At 44.9% G+C, this 20,204-nt stretch overlaps 1 protein-coding gene across 1 annotated transcript in view; it reads left to right on the plus strand.

Annotated features, from left to right (window-relative positions):
• Positions 1 to 20,204, plus strand: part of LOC143989047 (cytochrome P450 2K1-like) — a 104,719-nt gene that overhangs the window by 71,380 nt on the left and 13,135 nt on the right. Inside the window, exon 5 of the mRNA XM_077489051.1 lies at positions 6,544 to 6,717. Within this exon, the coding sequence (XP_077345177.1) occupies positions 6,544 to 6,717 (174 nt within the window). The remainder of the gene's footprint in view (positions 1 to 6,543; positions 6,718 to 20,204) is intronic.

Here is a 20,204-nt window from a genome sequence, read left to right on the forward strand (position 1 = left end):
TTGGCACAAGTTGCGGGAAAATTACAAACTTTTATTTATTTATTTATTTTTTTCACAAAGTTGTCACTAAATGATATATTGCTCACACATGCTATGGGCATATGTGAAATGACACCCCAAAATATGTTCTGCTGCTTCTCCTGAGTACGGGGATACCACATATGTGGGACTTTTTGGGAGCCTAGCCGCGTACAGGGCCCCGAAACCCAAGCACCGCCTTCAGGCTTTCTAAGGGCGTACATTTTTGACTTCACTCCTCACTACCTATTACAGTTTTGAAGGCCATAAAATGCCAAGATGGCACAAAACCCCCACAAATGACCCCATTTTAGAAAGTAGACACCCCAAGCTATTTGCTGAGAGGCATGTTGAGTCCATGGAATATTTTATATTTTGCCACAAGTTGCGGGAAAATTACAAACTTTATTTTTTTTTTTTTCTTTTCACAAAGTTGTCACTAAATGATATATTGCTCACGCATGCCATGGGCATATGTGAAATGACACCCCAAAATAAATTCTGCTGCTTCTCCTGAGTACGGGGATACCACATATGTGGGACTTTTTGGGAGCCTAGCCGCGTACGGGGCCCCGAAAACCAAGCACCGCCTTCAGGCTTTCTAAGGGCGCTACAGTTTTGAAGGCCATAAAATGGCAAGATGGCACAAACCCCCTCCCAAATGACCCCATTTTGGAAAGTAGACACCCCTAAATTTAGGGGTACACTAGTGAGACTAGGTAATAAATGGCGGGTGCCCTGAAACTATAAAACAATAACTAACCAACCAGCGTCACCTGTAACAGTTATATGGTGATCACTGGTGAAAGGGTTAACTAGGGGGCAATCAGGGGGCTTTATGCGGTAGTATATGGGGGTCCCTGGCGCTATAAAAAGCTGCGGCGAACCTAAATACCTACCTGCCTAACTAGCGTCACCTGTGACACTAATACAGCGATCAGAAAAACGATCGCTTATTAGGCTGGGTTCACACTGGAGCGATGCGGGAACGCCACGAATCCGCGGCGGGTTCCCGCATCGCATGCCGCATCCCGGCGGCAGTTCACACTGCCCTATGCGAACTGCTGGGAGTGTCAGTGAAATGTTAATGACACCCCCAGATCAGTTCGCATATCGCAGTGCGATCTGCAAACTCGGATCGCATGGTGTGAACACCCATGCGATCCGATTCTGCTGCGGACCAAAAAAAGGGTCCCGTGCGAATTTGCGGCGGGTGCGGCGCAAATTCAGCCATACTATCTGTATGGCTGAACTCGAATTGCACAGAGATCGGATGTGATTTGCACTGCAGTGCGGTGCGAATCACATCCGTTCTCATAAACCGCTGCAATGTGAACCCAGCCTTAGTGACACTGGCGACGAGGGGTGATCACGGGGTTAAACCTTTATTGGGGGGGTTAGGGGGGTACCTTAGAACTAAAGGGGGCTAACCCTAACTGCCCTAACAGTTATTACAGTCACAAATGACACCAATGCAAAAAAAAAAATGCAATTGGTGTCACTGTGACTGGGGGGGGCAGGGGTAATTGGGGGGGTGATCGGGGGGTGAAGGGGGGGTGTGAGTGTGCCTGGCATGTTCTGTCGTGTTGGTGCAACTCACCGATCCTCTCTCCTCGGTGCCGGAACGAAAAATACCGACACGGAGGAGAGATTACATCACTTCCTCTGCCTGTGTTTACATTACAGGAGAGGAAGTGATGCAATGCTTCACTTCCATTCGTCAGGAGCGATTGCGAGGGGGTGGCCATGAAGGAGTGGCCGCCCCCTCATCCCGGATCGCTCCTGCACGGATACCGACCGCCGCTGGCACCGGGGGGGCCCGATCGGGCCCCCACCCGCGGGAAGGCAGGGACGTACAGGTACGCCCATATGCCTGCCCGTGCCATTCTGTCGACGTATATCGTCGTGCGGTGGTCGGCAAGTGGTTAAAAGGCATTTTTTCCTTTACAAATGTAATTTTACTACAGCACTGTTCTACACATCACACAGATGCGCCACTTTAAAGACTAAGGGGACCCCACCCCCCAGGCATGAGATTTAAAGGAGTATTTCATTTTTATTGTTTCACTTTAAGCATTATTAAAATCACTGCTCCTGAAAAAAACATAAATAAAAAATTTTTTTTTTGCATTGATACATGTCCCCTAGGGCAGTACCCAGGTACCCATACACCTTTTATGGCAATAACCTGCATATAAGCCTTTAAAATGAATTAATTAAAATAGATTTTTCATGTTCATGTCCCATAGACTTTAATAGGGTTCGCATGTTAGCTAAAACGTGGTCTCCCTTTGACTGGAGCCTGGAGCCCCACGTTGTTGCGCCAGCTGTGATAGATAAGAACTACAATCTAGTTCAGGGTTATCTGCTGCTGTTTCTAATTAGAAAGTGTAGCTGTGCAAACGCTTTTAGAAGTAAACACACTCTGAGACACGTTCAGTTTGGTTACTTCTACACTTCTTTATTTCTGGGCGGTGCTAATGTTTTATACAGAAAGATAAGTCATTGCTATGTTAGTCTAATAGGTACATCTCATTGGTTGAAATAAAAGACAAAATGCAAAAACTTGATGCTTGAAGTTTGGTTGAAGCTTGTTCTATTGTCATTTCTGCATTCTTCTAATGTGTGGGAAGCAGGGGGTACCCGCCATCTTTAGTTCCATACAGCGAGCCAATCTGTATACTTATATAATAAGTAAGGAGTTGCATTGAAACATGTATACACATAAGCAAATAGACATTTTCTGATTATCAGTATGTACATTACATTCCTTCACAGTCCCCCCTAAAATTCACAGTCCCCCTAAAATGGCTATTTTCTTCTGTCCCTCATCTAAAGGTCATGCTAACCTGGCCCATTCTCCTCAGCAACTCTTTTAGGCTGTATATAGAGTTGGGCAGTAACTAGTTCACTACCCCCCTCGATACAACTCGAGAAGTGCAATCAGGTGCTATCTATCCCTATAACCCTATAGGATTGTGAGATTATGAACAGGGAGTGACTGTAGGGGAGTGAAGGGTTTGTCATCTTCCATCATAAGAGGGTCCTCCTCTTCTTAGTGGAAAAATGTAGGTGTGCTGTTGTCTACAGCCTTGCTCATCAACTTCTCTACGAAAGGTAGAATACAGTATACAATCAGGGCTAAGAGGACCAGGATTATAAATACCGCTACCCCAATCTGCGCGAGCACTTTTTGCCACCCACTCATCCAGCTAAAATATTGATCCCACGGGTCCGTAATACCTGAGTTCTTCAACTCCAATGACAACTCTTCTAATTTCTTTATAGCTAGAGTAACCTTGCCATTTGGGGCAGTATTATCAGGAATGTAGGTGCAACAGGTTTCTGTTTTTCCTATCATTTTACAGACACCTCCTTTCTCAGCTATCACCATGTCTAAGGCCATCCAGTTCTGAAATGTCATGTAGGAAGTGGGGGCTAACTGGTCAGCAATTCCCTAGAGGGCATCTTTAGTGTAATTCACAAATCTATGTAGGTTATAGTTAGGGATGAGCTTCGAATTTGAGTTGAACTCATGTTCTGCTCGAACATTGCCTGTTTGCCCGTTTGCCAAACAGTGAACAATTTGGGTTGTTCACGGCAAATTCGAAAAGCCACAGAACACCCTGTAAAAGTCTATGGGAGAAATCTAAAGTGCTAATTTTAAAGGCTTATATGCAAGTTATTTCATAAAAGGTGTTTGAAGACCTGGATCCTGCCCCAGAGGCCATGTATCAATGCAAATCTTTTTTTTTTTTAAAACGGCAATTTTTTTCAGGAGAAGTGATTTTAATAATGCTTAAAATGAAACAATAAAAGTGAAATGTTCCTTTAAATTTTGTACCTAGGGGGTGTGCATAGTATGCCAGTAAAGTGGTGCTTGTTTCCCGTGCTTAGAACTGTCCCTGCACAAAGTGTCATTTCTGAAGGAAAAAGGTCATTTAAAAGCACTCGCGGCTATAATGAACTGTCGGCTCCTGGCAATACAGAGAAAAGTCATTGATAAAAAAGAAATAAAAATGCATGGGGGTCCCCCCAAATTCAATTACCAGGCCCTTCAGGTCTGGTATGGATATTAAGGGGAACCCTGTGTCAATTAAAAAAAAAAATGACATGGGGTTCCCCCCAAATATCCATACGAGACCCTTCAGACAAAAGCAGTTGATAACGTCTGTGTTCCTTTTCATAATGGGAGAAATGTTAAGGTTTATGGTTGCTTTGCTGGTTCAGAGCCCAGACAGCATTCAGTCATTGAGGTAACTATTCTGCATCATATCAAAGTGTGCTTGATGAGAATGTGAGGCCCAAAAGTTGCCTAAAAGTTGAAGTTTAACAGGAAATACATTTTTCAATGCGATAATGAAACAAAGCATCTAGTGACACAGCAACTCCACCAAACTGTAAAGCTGTGTTAGTATAAATGCTCATTGTAAAAGGTTGATGATGTGCAGGATTACTTTGGGCAAGATTGTGGCTGGGTTTATGTATATGCAAATTGGATGCGTTTTTCCCTCGTATCCGATTCACATGACATACAAGTCATGCGAATGGAGCCAGTTCACACAGGTCCGGGTGGCCAGGGAGCAGTTTGCCAAAGGGTCCTGTGTATGTTTGTCCAGTTCAGGTGCAAATTCAGGCAAAAGTTCAAACTGAATTGCACCTCAACCGGTGAACAGACCTGTACCGGACCCAGGAATGAACCCGCGGCCACACATATGTGAACCCAGCCTCAATAGAGTGAGGAATTATCTACTAAAAATACATAAGACAGTGAATATTTGTTTAACCATGAGATTGATTGTCTATTTATTGTGCATGTATTGTGGTAAAGTATTCAGCATTCATGGAACGGTTTCATTTATGAGTAACGCTCAAACAGCCTCCTGGTTGAAGGTAATTACCTGTTACTACTGCTCTGGGGGCCTGCTGAGGAAGCTCATGGAGTGGGCGTAAGAGTGCATGCATTCCCGCAGTCTGTTACATTTTTGTGGCCATGGTGGCTGGTGCCTCACCGTGGCCTTTCCTGCATGGGATGAGTGACCCATCAGTGCCTGAGCCAACTTTTGCATCAGCATGATAACGTTATGTCAATGTCCTATGGAACATGTACTTCTTCTAAATGACGAATAAATTTCCAGTGAGTTTATTAAACAGTGTCTGTGGATCCTTGCAATGGCTTTTATAACTACTTAATTTCAGCCCCTAAGCGCTGTCAGCCCTTGTTGTTTTACTCTCCAAACAATGACCCTGGCAAATGTGCCATTCAGCAGAATAATAATAAAACCTTCCATAGTATGATAAGTTCTCATAAAACAATTTATTCAATAAGAGATGAAAAAATACTCCCAAACGCAATGCACTATAAATCCAGTGCACAAGATATAATCGCTGATATGCATACATATACTGTACATTGCCCCCTTAAGCATGGATATCTAGAAAGCATATGTCAAAATAGCCAGTCCAAAACTTTCAGGCATGATGACGTCTCGTGCCTCCGCTAAGAGGCACCTGAGACTGGTGGTGGACACACAAAGGTGGAGCACTCCTGTATTTATGTTATTTTTGGCACAAGAGATCTGGAACACCTTTTTTTATTTGGGCATGTTAGAATATGGAGCATGCATACAGTCTTAACACAGGACAATAATTTCAAATCAGTGTGGACTTTATCTTCTTTATTTACTTAATACATTTTTGCAGATTTATATATTACACATATTTTTATGATGTTACTTAATACTTATTCATGATGGTTTGTGTGTATATGTTATGAGGGTTATGGTCACGTTTTTATGTAGTATTTAGTGTGATTTGATATTAAATGATTGCTATTTAAAGATTTTTATGCAATCATTTTTATGAGTGGTGTTGCGCTGTACTTTTCATTGTTTATACATATGTTTGGTGTGGGAACGCATGTCAGTGAACAGCGGCAACCAAGCACTGTTTTGTTCACTTAGATTGGACATAACATTTTTTATTAATTTATTGTGTAGAGTAGCGTGATGAATTTTATCTGAGTAGTCTTCATACTTAATTTCTCCTTTCCTGGCTCTTTCCAAGCACTAAAACCAATTGACAATTACAGATAATATAATTAGCTATAATACAACAGTGCAGAGGTTGTTATTAACAATTTTATTAATCTAAAGACAGCACTTGATATTATTTGTTTAAAAGAGTGAGAAACAGCTTGTTGACAGAAATCTATACTGAGAGAAATATGGAGGTGATGCAATTGCTTTTGAAAATGCTAGCTTCCTGGCAGCCTCTGACCTCAGTGCTTTCCAGGTCATCGATTCAGCTAGTGAGTACCGGAGCTAGTGAGTCCTGACCTGTATACTTGTCCTGCATCTGGGACTCTGAAAGTGTTCACCTCATCTAGCATTTTTTAAAAGAAGAGATCAGGAATGGCAGCCTTCGTAACATATTACAGAAAATGTAGCCATAACAATAGTGAAAAAAAGTTGTAACAATGTCACCACTGCAACCTAACAGTTAAACTTTACTTTTTTTTAACAGATATACAATATTTTCCCTTTCTTGGGCTTTCTTCCTGGTAACCACAAAACTATCATGAGAAATGTGCAGGAAATCTTTGAATTTGTTACAAAAACATTCATAAAATATCTGAAGAACTTAGATGAGAGCGACCAAAGAAGCTTCATTGATGCATTTCTTGTAAGGCAAAAAGAGGTAAATGAATGTTTTACAAATTATATCAGCTAAAAATAACTAGAGACTGTCTAGTGTACTCCAGCGGGATTTAGGAGATGGGATCCTCTGGTTGTTTATACTGTACCTACCCTCACTCTGGCCTCTGGAAGTAAAAGCAGGGGTAGAGGTGAGTGAACTGACAATTGTGCCCGGTTCTTCCAAATATCATATTGATTGAAACTGATGATCTGCACTTAGCTCAGATGAGTTGGTGGGTAGGAGTTTATAGATTTTAGAAACACAAAGATAGATAAATGGATAGATAGATAGATAGATAGATAGATAGATAGATAGATAGATAGATAGATAGATAGATAGATAGATAGATAGATAGATAGATAGATAGATGCATTGGGGGTTATTTAGGCAAATCCACTTTGCACTACAAGTGCACTGCAAGTGCACCTAAAAAGTGCATTAAAAGTGAACTTGGAAGTGCAGTTGCTGTAGATCTGAGGGGTAGATCTGAAATGAGTGGAAGCTCTGCTGATTTTATCATCCAATCATGTGCAGGCTAGAATGCTATTTTTTATTTCCCTTGCATGTCCCTCTCGGATCTACAGCAATTGCACTTCCAAGTGCACTTTCAAGTGCATTTGCAGTGCACTTATAGTGCAAAGTGGAGTTGCCTTTTGTAAATAACCCCCGATAGATACATAGATACATACATAGATAGATAGAACATCACAGGGGAAATGCTTCTGACCCCTACATTTGTCAGATCATGTTTCATCACACACATTTTCATGGCCCAGTAACAATTTAGAGACCTTTTTCTATACTGAACAAGGCTAAGCATACCAAAACACAATTTTTCAGGGCAACAATCTCAAGATGTCATGTCTTTGTATCCCTGAGACATTTTGTGAGGCATTTTGATGCCTAGGATCCTTGATAATTTTGTGTGTAGTGTTGAATGTTTGTAGGTCCTTCATAAATCCAGATCCTGATGTATTAGTGAGGGCATGGTATTCATTAGTCTAGTGCATGGGTCTTCAAACTATGGCCCTCCAGTTGTTCAGGAACTACAATTCCCATCATGCCTAGTCATGTCTGTGAATGCCAGAGTTTTACAATGCCTCATGGGATGTGTAGTTTCGCAACAGCTGGAGGGCCGTAGTTTGAGGATCCCTGGTCTAGTGGCTAGTAATTTTGTGTAAATTATGGTATCAATATTGAGTAGGGATATAGGTCTGAATTTTTGTGGGGAGGTAGGTTCCTTCCCTGACAGAGTTATGATAAGAGCTTTTAGCATTTCTGGAGGGAGAGAAAAGAAGCATGCAGTGTCATTGCATGTTTGGAGTAAGTGAAGTTTTGAACTGCTTATATTCTCCAGTGAGTCCGTCCGGACCTGGTGATTTATTTGAAGGAAGGGTTTAACCACTTGCTTACTGGGCACTTAAACCCCCCTCAGTCCCAGACCAATTTTCAGCTTTCAGCGCTGATGCACTTTGAATGACAATTGCGCGGTCATACAACACTGTACCCAAATGAAATTTTTATCATTTTTTTCCCACAAATAGAGCTTTCTTTTGGTGGTATTTAGTTACAGCTCGGAGTTTTATTTTTTGCTAAACAAACAAAAAAAGATGCAAAAAAAAAAAAAATCATGTTTTAATAGTTTGTTATAAAATTTTGCAAACGGGTCATTTTTCTCCTTCATTGAAGTGCGCTGATTAGGCGGCACTGATAGGCTGCATTGGTGGGCACTGATGGGCTGCATTGGTGGGCACTGATGGGCTGCATTGGTGGGCACTGATAGGCTGCACTGGTGGGCACTGATAGGCATAGTTAAGGCGGCACTAATAGGCACAGATAAGGCGGCACCGATGGGCACAGATAAGGCGGCACTGATGGGCAAAGATGGGCACAGATAAGATGGCACGGATGGGTGGCACGGATAAGTGGCACGGATGGGTGGCACGGATGGGCACTGATAGGTACCACAGATAGATGGGACTGATGGGCACTGATAGGTGGCACTGATAGGTGGCTCTGATAGGTGGCACTGCTGGGCACTGATGGGCGGCACTGCTGGGCACTGATGGGTGGCACTGCTGGGCACTGATGGGCGGCACTGGGGTGCAGCACCTTTGAGGCAGATTTTGGGTGGCACTGTGGGTGGCACTGTGGGTGGCACTGTGGGCACTGCTGGGTGGCACTGTGGGCACTGCTGGGTGGCACTGTGGGCACTATGGGCACTGCTGGGTGGCACTGACAGGGGGGCACTTACTTTATTTCAGGATGGCACTGCGGGTGGCAGGTGGGCACTGGCAGGGGGCAGGTGTCCGTTGAATTGCTGGCCGTGATCGGGACTGATGTCCCGAACATGGCCGCCGGCGATCGGCTTTTTTTTTTTCTCCTCGCGCTGTCAGCGCGAGGAGGAATACTAGCCGATTACCGGCTCCGTTTTATCACATGATCAGCTGTCATTGGCTGACAGCTGATCACGTGATAAGGGGTCGGGATCGACCCCTTACACGGATCGGTGATCAGGCGAGTCTCACGGACTCGCTGATCACAGAGCGCGCCGCGCGCGCCCCTCAGGGGGCGCGCAGGCCGCTCGTAACCGGGACTACGTCAATAGACGTAGTCCCGGCAATCTAGGTCCGCGCTAATGCCGTCATTCGGCAATAGCGCGGATCCCAAGTGGTTAAATGACTTCCAGAATTTCTAGAGTTGTAAATGGGGCGTTTAGAATGGTAAGTTCGTCTTGGGAAATTTTTGGGAGGTTGATTTCCTGTAGGTCAACCTCAATTTTGGATGGTTGTACAATGGAGGCATCATCTTTTAAATTGTAGTGCGTGATATAGTAATGGCTGAAAGCATTATCTATTGCTTAGGGATCAATGAGTCTTTAGTGGTAGGGTGGTATAAGTGGAAAATGTTGTCTTTGTTTCTGAGGGCTATGGTTTTCCCTGCTTTATTTCCTGTAGTGTAGTGTAGTGTAGTGCCTAGTTTTGTTTTTTTTACATGGATTTTTCAAATGATTCTAATGCCACGTACACGCGATCGGAATTTCCTCCAGCAAAAGACAGATGAGAGCTTTTCATCGGAAAATACGACCGTGTGTATGCGCCATCAGAATTTAGCTGGCTGAATTCCCGCCAGCAAAAAAAAGAGAAAAATTTCTATCAGAAATTCCAATCGTGTGTATGAAATTCTGGCACGCCAAAAATCACACATGCTCAGAATCAAGTACGAGACAGAACCGCTCTGTCTGGTAAAACTAGCGTTCGTAATGGAGATAGCAGATTCTTCATGTTGCAAATTTTAAAATCTTTCAATGCCACGCATTCTCTTCTTTATAATGCGCAAAGAATGAAGTTGTTTGAGTTCTCACAAACTTCTTTCTTTATTATTTCTAGGGATCTCCTGAATAATCTTTTTTTTAATTAAAGCCAGATCTCCATAATAAAGTTTACCCTTTAATATTTCGTTTTGGAATTTCGTTTTCGTCCGAAAAATAAATTTATTTAGTTACTCCTGAAATTTGGTTTTATTTATTTTGTTTTTCGTTCAAAAATTGCATTCGTCCGAAAATCCACATGAATTACGGTCGAATCTGTCTTTGAAGGCTTATGGTGTCTGTGGAATGTATAAAGAAGATTCGACGGACCTGCTAAACTCTATATAGCATACTTCGTATGAAATTTAGAACCCTATTAAAGTCTATGGGACTCCAACGTTCAAAATCTAAAGTGCTAATTTTAAAGGCTAATATGCAAGTTACTGTCCTAAAAAGTGTTTGGGGACCTGAGTCCTGCCCCAGGGGACTTGTATCAATGCAAAAAAAAGTTTTAAAAATGGCTGTTTTTTCGGGAGCAGTGATTTTAATAATGATTAAAGTGAAACAATAAAAGTCTAATATTCCTTTAAATTTCGTGCCTGGAGTGCGCATGCGCGGGACTTCCGGTCGGACGCCTTGATCGGGAGCTCCGCACCGCTCCGGCCCTTCGGCGCTTACATCAGCCTTCCCAGCCAGCGGGAACCTCCGCCGCCACCACCACCAAGCTCCGGAAGACGCTAGGCGTTCGTCCATATGCCCAAAGGCCGGGCAAAATTGATCGCCAGCCGCCAGCTACATTACGGCCTAGCCGTGCCTGAGTCTCCCAAAATGGCGACCGCTCCTCTCTCAGGCGGAGACACGGACACCCAGGACAACATCACAGACCCCCCCCCCCCCTCCTCAGCTCACCTCCGCTGACGTGAGTAACCACCAGGACCCCCTGACTTCTCCAGCCTCCACTATATCCCTCATAAACAGATCGCTGGCAGGCTACTCCTATTCTCCCCAAATCATCTCCCCAAACAGCCTAGCTGAGGCCCTGCAGGCCTCCCCACAGCCTATCCATCCACATGATATGGCACAGCTTTTAAGCAGATTCTCTGAAATGCTGGCAGCCAGTTTGGCTCAGAATGCTGCTCAGATAACTTTCTCTATCAAAGCAGACCTGCAGAGTCTTGGGGCCAGAATGGATATCATAGAACAGGCAGTGGACGATACAGCAGCCCGCACCAACCAGAACACTAAATGCATACAATCCCTGCAGGAGCAATTGGATTCTGCTCTCTCAAAAATAGATGATTTGGAAAACAGAAGCAGAAGGTATAACTTCCGCATCAGAGGAGTGCCTGAATCTGTCACGGACATCCAAGGTACCGTCAAGGCCTTCATTAAGGACATTATCCCGGATGTCCCGGACCACAAGCTTGAGCTGGATAGGGCCCATCGAGCTTTACAAGCCCCTCGCCAAGACGGTTTACCCCGAGATATAGTGATCAAGCCTCACTTCTACGGGATAAAAGAGGAAATCATGCTGCGGTCTCGCAATCGTGACAATCTCACCATCCAGGGTAATAAAATTCAAGTTTTCGCGGACATCTCTCCTGCCACGATACAAAAGAGAAGATCTCTCAGACCCCTTCTGGAGGTCCTCAATCAAAATTCGATCACATACAGATGGGCCTTCCCATTTTGCCTGCAGTTCCAGTATAAAGAAAGACAGTACAGCTTCGCCAACTTTCAAGACGGGGAAACCCTCCTCCTGCAACTCGGGCTCATCTCACAAGATTTACACCCCAACCAGTTGGAGAGCCGGACGAACGCGTCTAAAAGACCCCCCCGAACAGCCCGTTGGCCCCCCTGTGGGTGAAACAGAAGTCGAAGAGGCAACGTGATTCTGTACCTCCAAAGTGACTCCTAAACCCTCAGGGCCTCTAGGCCCCTGACTTATCTTTTTTGAATCCTGATGATTCTCAGGAGGGGCCGACGGACTTTCCGGCTTCCCTCCGGTCCTTCTCAGGACCCTCTGGACTCAATTTTTTCCCCCACAAATTATTTTTTTCTTTTTTGAAAATATGCCCTCCCCTCCCCCCCCCCCTTTTTTTTTTCTTTTTTTGCGGGGTGCGAATGTCCGCCCTGATTTCCACCCGACATCCCCGTCCTTCCTTCCCCCCTACCCATGCCGCATCTCTCCCAACACTGTTGTCGTAATGACATTATTTGTTTCTGTGTCTCCTTATATTTTTGTGCAGTTCAGGTGCTCGATTGTTCTTTAGTTCTCTTTGGTTAATGTATTTTTGTTATTTCCTGCTGGCGTCCACTTCTCTCAGCATTCTAGTAGAGGCGCTGGAGCCGGAGCGGGGCTATTTGCCGTGTGCCACTCTACCTGTTGCCCCCTCGTGGAGATTCTTTCCCTTGGGGTCACCAGGAATGCAGTCTGATTTTAGACTGCCCTTAGTCCGAGTCCTCCTGGTTCAGGGGACTCGGGGTAGGCTCTGCCAAGCCAGACCTGCCATAGAAGGTTCCGAGCTTTCACATTCTCGGGTCCTTCCCCTTCCCCCCCTCTCCCTTCCCTCTCCTACCTATCCGCCTTCTTTCACCCTTTCTATTTCTATTTTCCTCTACCTACAGGAGTCCTCGGGGAGTTCCCGCTCGTCCAACAATAGCATGTTCCAGCCCCTGTATCCTGATCATCAGAACAGCGAACAAGCCCTTCTACCCAGGGTAAGGTCGTTTCTCTCTATTTTGATCCCATACTCTGATAACCATGGCTGATCCACATATTAATAAGAAGACGCTCAAGATAGCGTCACATAATACACAAGGCCTAAACTCCCCGTCTAAAAGACGTAAAGCCCTCCACAGTTACTACAATAGGGGCCTTAATATTGCTATGCTCCAAGAAACCCATTTCCCCAAAAGCTACAACCCCACATTTTTACACCGAAATTACCCTACCTTTTTTCTAGCTAACGCTGATGACAAGACAAGGGGGGTCGCCATCCTATTTTCCAAACATACCCCATTTACCCACATTCAAACCATTAGAGATAACGAAGGGAGATTCATCATGGTTAAAGGCCTTATTGACGATACCCTTTTCTCATTTGTCTCCTATTATGCGCCCAACAAAAACCAAGCTCTTTTCTTTTCATCCATGCTGACTACCCTATCCTCCCACCTGGAGGGTAGGGTAATCCTGGGAGGTGACTCGAACATCGCGTTTGACCACCTCATGGACAAGACTTCCAATGGCAGAACCCACTTGAAACGTCCCCCCAAACAGAGTCTAAAAATTGCCAAACTTCTACATTCACTAGGGATGATAGACTCTTGGAGGGAGCTTCACCCTGACTCTAGGGATTACACCCATTTTTCAGCACCACACAGGACATTCTCCCGCATAGACCACATTTTCGTCCACACAGCAGATATTAACTATTTATCCCAGGCCTGTATTAAAGAGGTACCGTGGTCTGATCATTCCGTCATCTACATTAAGCTGGTGGGCTTTCTGGCTTCAGCGGGCCCCCCCCAATGGCGCCTTAAGGAGTCCCTCCTCGCTAACCAAGTACACTGTACGAAGCTTGAGAAAGACTTAAAAGAGTTCTTTCAAACTAATGACACTCCTGATGTCTCCCCGGGCACGTTGTGGGGGGCCCACAAAGCAGTCATGAGAGGCAAAATTATTCAGTTGACCTCCCAGCTCAAGAGGGAGAAAACCCTAGGCATAGTCAATCTGGAACGGGACTTCCAGGCCCCAAGTGCTGCTCACAAGAAAAGCCCCTCACCCACTTCCTTAGCCAAAATGGACACCGCCAGAATTTCTCTAAATATGGCCCTGACTTCCAGTGCTGAGAGCCATCTAAAATGGACTAGTGGCAGATTCTACCTCCACTCTGACAAATTTGGCCCCCAGTTGGCTGCAAGGCTTTCCCCCGGCACAGGATTCATGCACTCCCCAAAGTAAAATCCCTTTCCGGAACATTGACCCAAAATCCTAAACAGATCCTTGAGGCCTTTAATGAGTTCTATTCTAATCTTTATTCTAACCCTAACCCCGCCAACTCTCAACAGATCGATGCCTTCCTGGACGGAATCGCACTCCCTAAAATCTCAGACCCCCATAGGGATCTTATGGAATCCTCTATTTCAGAGGAGGAGGTCAGAGAAGTCATTAAAGGACTTAAACTCGGCTCGGCCCCTGGCCCTGACGGATTCTCAACTAAATACTATAAAACGTTCATCGATGTTTTAGCTCCTTACCTGGCCCGCTTTTTTAACTCCCTCAACAATAAGTCACCTCTGGATCCGACAGCTAACCTGGCCTTTATATCGGTGATTCCTAAACCTGATAAAGACCCAAGCCTGGTGAGCAATTATAGACCTATATCTCTAATTAATAATGACCTGAAAATAATGACTAAGATCCTTTCAAACAGACTGGGCTCCTTTATAGGCTCATATGTCCATAAGGACCAGGCAGGTTTCATACCAGGCAGACAGGGACCGGACCAGGTGAGGAGAGCTATTGACATAATTTCCATCCTCCAGTCTGGCTGGGATGGCGGTCCTCTCCAGGAAGGTTTTCTGCTGTCCATTGATCTTCAAAAGGCCTTTGATACCGTTACCTGGCCCTACTTATTTCCCACACTGGAGCGGTGGGGCTTTGGTCACAAATTTATCAATACTCTTTCTGCCCTTTATTCCCAACCTAGTGCCCGGATTAAACTCCAAGGCCACCTATCAGACCCCTTTCCTATTGCTAAGGGAACTAGGCAGGGATGCCCATTATCCCCCCTCTTATTCACTATAGCTATAGAAACTCTAGCAATATCTTTTAGGACACATCCTGATATCCACGGCGTGAAATGCGGCCCCTCCACACATAAATGCGCGTTATTCGCGGACGATGTCCTCCTCTTCATTACCTCGCCACTCATCTCCACTCCTAACATTCTACGGGTGCTTCACAAGTTTGGGCAAGCCTCTGGTCTACAAGTCAACATGTCTAAGTCAGTGGCTCTTAACGTCTCTGTCAACTCCTTCTTGGTTGCAAAACTCCAAACCCAGTTCCCCTTCTCATGGAACCCTACGTCCATCCCATATTTGGGAATTCACCTCACCTCAAACATAGGCCTACTTTACAAGCATAATTTCCCCCCTATGTTTAATAAATTGAAAGCGGACTTGGACCAATGGTCCCTCTACAAGCTCTCCTGGTTAGGTAGAGTTAATGCCATTAAAATGACATTACTACCCCGAATCCTTTATCTTTTTCGTTCACTCCCTATTTCGGTTCCCAAATCTCACCTCAACAGTCTGCACTCTTCGATAATCTGCTTTGTGTGGGGCGGTTCTTCCCATAGACTTCCCAAATCGGTTCTCTTTCGACCTAGACAGAAAGGAGGACTTGGATTACCTAATCTTTGGTGGTATTACCAAGCTGCTCAGATGAGCCAGATCTCCTGTATCTATTCTAAAGGTGGGAAACCGGATTGGGTGGACATGGAAAGACAAGCCATTCCCAACTTCACCATAGACTTCCTTATTTGGCGACCCTCCAAGTCCAGGCCTCCGATTATGTCCCCCACTTTGTCTCACTCAATGGCCCTCTGTGACTTGGTCTACTCATCGAACTCCCTGACTTCCCAGTGGCGTCCCTTAGCCCACATCTTCAATAATCCCCAGTTCCCTCCTGGGCTAGACATCAAAGCGTTTCAATGGTGGCTCAACAAAGGTCTCATTAGAATAGGAAACTACTTCAACTCCAACGGTCCCCTCACGCTAGATCAGTGTAAATCGAAACTCGAGATGCCCCCTACCGAGAGATTCCGCTTTCACCAAATCTACCACTTCCTAAACTCACTTTCCTCCCGCACCTCAGGCCCCCTGACAGTCACCCCCTATGAACAATGGTGCACATCAGCCGTGGTTATGAGAGGGGGAATCTCCCTAATCTATGCAGCTCTAGCAGAACCACAGGAGAAGGCAGGATACATGCTGAAATGGGAGCGGGATCTTGATTTTGAATGGGACCTGGATACCTGGCATGGCAGCTTCATGAGAGGGTTCAAGGGGATTATCAATATCTCTTTAATGGAGGCCATCCTCAAGGTGATTTCCAGATGGTATCTGGTTCCGACGCGTTTAGCTTCAATTTTCCCCCAATCCTCCCCCCTCTGTTTCAGGGGATGTGGCCACTTAGGATCCCTTATACACACTTTCTGGGAATGCCCCAGAATCAGAGGATATTGGAATAATATTTTCAGCCTTATCCGCAAAGTCACGGGGATTGGGATCCCCCAGGACCCCAAGATTGCTCTTCTCAATCAGGATATCCCCCATGTGAAGAAATACTCCCGAATTTTGGTTCACTTCATCCTAACAGGAGCGAAATTGTCCATTGCCCGGGCCTGGAAATCACCTAAGGTATCCATCCACTCTACTAAACAAAAGATTACTTGGATCATGTTCCAAGAACAAACTTCCAGCGTAATTCTAGACAAAGTAGACCGGTTTAAAAGAATATGGGAACCCTGGGCCAGCCATATGGGGATTTCTCTCGGTTAAGGCCCGTTCTCTTCCCCACTAGGTCCCCTCCTTGAGGGAGCCTTCCCCCGGATGGGCCGGGTTCTCCCCGAGGCCTCTCCCCTCTTCCCCACCTCCCTCCTGGTTGTCTTCTCCCTCCTCTTCTTTCACCCCCCTTCTTCTCCCTTTTCCCGAACCCCTCCTCCCTATTATTCCTTTCTTCCTTATCTGACATTAGCTTAGCTAACCGATGTTGCAAACGAGGACCCTGCTCGGAGAGGGTCCTTGATAATTTAATTTGCCGTATCATGGGATTGCTCTGTATCCCCGACACAGCATGATCCCAGAAGGGGTGTTGGGGTCCCGGAGCAATTTTTGTTTTAAGTTAACTGTTGTGCCTTGTTCAGTGTTCTCTTTGAGCAACCAAACGATACGGGCCAGGTGGCGGGTCTTGACCCGCTCACCCCCTGACTTACTATGCAAGTAGTAGAGCTTTTGTCAGATCTGCTGTGCCTCTGTTCTGTGACCTCATGTTCTTGACTCCCCTGCGCGGGAGACCTATTGTTACATTCTTCTGACTATGTTTCAATAAAGCTCTTTTTTCAAAAAAAATAAATAAAAAATTCCCTCCTAAACTTGGGGTGCGTCTCATATGCAGGCGCGTGTTATACGCCGATAAATACGGTATATACAGTAGACTATTAAACCTTTGTTTAGGTTTTTCTGATAGTACCATAAGGGAATATTCTTTATTCAGGGAAAATACATTGCCACCCTATAATAGGAAATGACTGAACAGGAGGTTGGGGAGTGTGTCTGTGGGAATGTGTGACCATTCTTCCAGAGGTGCAGAGGTCATTTTGAATGAGAGGGCCTGGTTCGCAGTCTCCGCTCTAAGCCCTTGTACTCACGGTCGGAGATTCAGACGGAATGTGTCCTATCGGACCGTTTTGTCGGATATTCCGACTGTGTGTGGTCTCCATCGGACTGTTTCCGTCGGAATACCCGACGGACCAACTTTTCCAACTTGCCGGTAAAATGCTCCGATCGGACATACTCCGATCATGTGTAGCCTACTCTGACGGACAAACTGCCACGCATGCTCAGATCAAATTCCTAGACCAAAGGGGTCTAAGGGCTAAGTCATCCCAGGGGTGTTTTATCGGGTTGGGGTCGGGACTGTGCGGGCCGGTTGGGTTCCTCCACCCCAAGCTCACACACCCATGTTTTTATAGACCATGCTTTGTGCACTGGTGTGAAGTCTTGTTGGAACAGGAAGGGGTCATCCCCAAACCTTTCCCACTAACTTGGGAGCATGAAGTTGTCCAAAATGTCTTGGTATGCTGACACCTTAAGATTTACCTTCAATAGAACTAAGGGGCCAAGCCCAACCCCTGAAATACAACCCTAAAACATAATCCCCCCTCCACCAAATAATTTAGAGGGGAGGCCCAATACTTTTGGCAATATAGTGTGGATGGGTGAGTTTGGGGTGGAGGAAGTTGACTGGCCTGCGCAAAGTCCTGACCTCGACCAGATAGAACACCTTTGGGTCAAATTAGAGCGGAGACTGAGAGCCAGGCCTTCTCTTCCAACATCAGTGTCTGACCTCACAAATGCGCTTCTGGAGGAGGGGTCGGGCATTCCCATGGACACACTCCTAGACCTTGTGGACAGCCTTCCCAGAAGAATTGAAGCTGTTATAGCTGCAAAGAGTGGGCCAACTCAATATGGAACCCCAAGGATTAAGACTGGGATGCCAGTAAAATTCATGTGCATGTAAAGGCAGGTGTCCCAATACTGTTGGCAATAGAGTGTGTGTATGCATATATATATATATATATATATATATATATATATATATATATATATATATATATATTCTCTCTCTGTTGCTGTTGGAGAGATAACCCCACTTCCTGTCTGTTTTCAGCAGGACAGAAAGTAAGAGTAAATTTCTCAGAGCTCATAGAAAACAGGGATTCTAATTCTTCCCCATTAAATTAAAAAGAAAAAAAATATTTTTGCTGAACAAACACTTTATTGCAAACTGCAGATTTATAAAGTATAGAAACAATTTTTTAAATTACAATTATCATGTTAAAGCTTCAATGACATTTTAGTGATTGGGGTGACATCTGCTTTATTCTTTCTTCACCACCCCCACCCCCACACAAACCTTCTTTTCACTCCTGTCTCTTTTTTTTTTTTTTTCTCTCTTACTATTAATAAGTTATTCTTTCTCAGTGTTTTCTCCCTCTCCTGCTCTCCTTTTCATTCCGACCATATAATTGTTTGTGTTAAGCTGAGCAATGAACAATCGTTTTTATCGAAAAGAAATTAAGGACCCTGGTGCAAAATAAAGTCAAATTCCACCAAATTAATCTTTTTCTTTCTTATGGCCAAAAATCAATTTTGAATAAAAGATTGTTTGAAATTAAAAAAAAAAAAAAAAATTTGTGCCTGGGAGGTGTCTATAGTATGCCTATGAAGGGGCGCATGTTTCCCGTGCTTAGAACTGTCCCTGCACAAAGTGTAATTTCTGCAGGAAAAAAAGTAATTTAAAATCACTCTCGGCTATAATGATTTGTCGGCTCCCGTAATACAGAGAATACTCATTGAAAGTCATTGATAAAAAAAAAAAGCATGGGGTTCCCCCAAATTCAATTACCAGGCCCTTCAGGTCTGGTATGGATATTAAGGGGAACCCCGCATCAAATAAAAAAAAAAATTGACGTGGGCTCCCCCTAAAAATCCATACCAGACCCTTTATCCGAGCACGCAACCTGGCAGGCTGCAGGAAAATAGGGGGGACGAGAGAGTGCCCCCCCTCCTGAACCATACCAGGCCACATTCCCTCAACATTGGGAGGATGCTTTGGGGTCCCCCCAAAGCACCATGTCCCCATGTTGATGGGGACAAGGGCCTCATCCCCACAACCCTGTCGGTGGTTGTGGGGGTCTGCGGGCGGGGGGCTTATCAGAATCTGGAAGCCCCGTTTAACAAGGAGACCCCCAGATCCCCCCCTGTTTGAAATGTTAAGGGGGTACAAAAGCACCCCTACCATTTCACAAAGAAAGTGGAAAAAATAGTTAAATAAGACAAACATCCTCTAAAGCATCCTCCCATTGTTGAGGGCATGTGGCCTGGTACGGTTCAGGAGAGGGAGCGCTCTCTCGTCCCCCCTCTTTTCCTGCCAGGTTGCGTGCTCGGATAAAGGGTCTGGTATGGATTTTTAGGGGGACCCCCACGGTAATTTTTTTTTATTTGACGCAGGGTTCCCCTTAAAATCCATATCAGACTTGAAGGGCCTGGTAATTGAATTTGGGGGAACCCCGCGCTTTTTCTATTTTTTATTAATGACTTTCAATGAGTGTTCTCTGTATTACAGGAGCCGACAATTCATTATAGCCGCGAGTGATTTTAAATAACTTTTTTCCTGCAGAAATGACACTTTGTGCAGGGACAGTTCTAAGCACGGGAAACATGCACCCCTTCGCAGGCATACCATAGACACCCAACAGGTACAAAATTTAAAGGAATATTACACTTTTATTGTTTCACTTTAATCATTATTAAAATCACTGCTCCCGAAAAAACTTCAGTTTTTAAAACTTTTTTTTGCATTGATACATGTCCTCTGGGGCAG

This window comes from Lithobates pipiens, unplaced genomic scaffold (assembly GCF_037356315.1).
Source record: "Lithobates pipiens isolate NorthernLeopardFrog02 unplaced genomic scaffold, aLitPip1_a1.2 Scaffold_18, whole genome shotgun sequence".
NCBI classification, from domain to species: domain Eukaryota; kingdom Metazoa; phylum Chordata; class Amphibia; order Anura; family Ranidae; genus Lithobates; species Lithobates pipiens.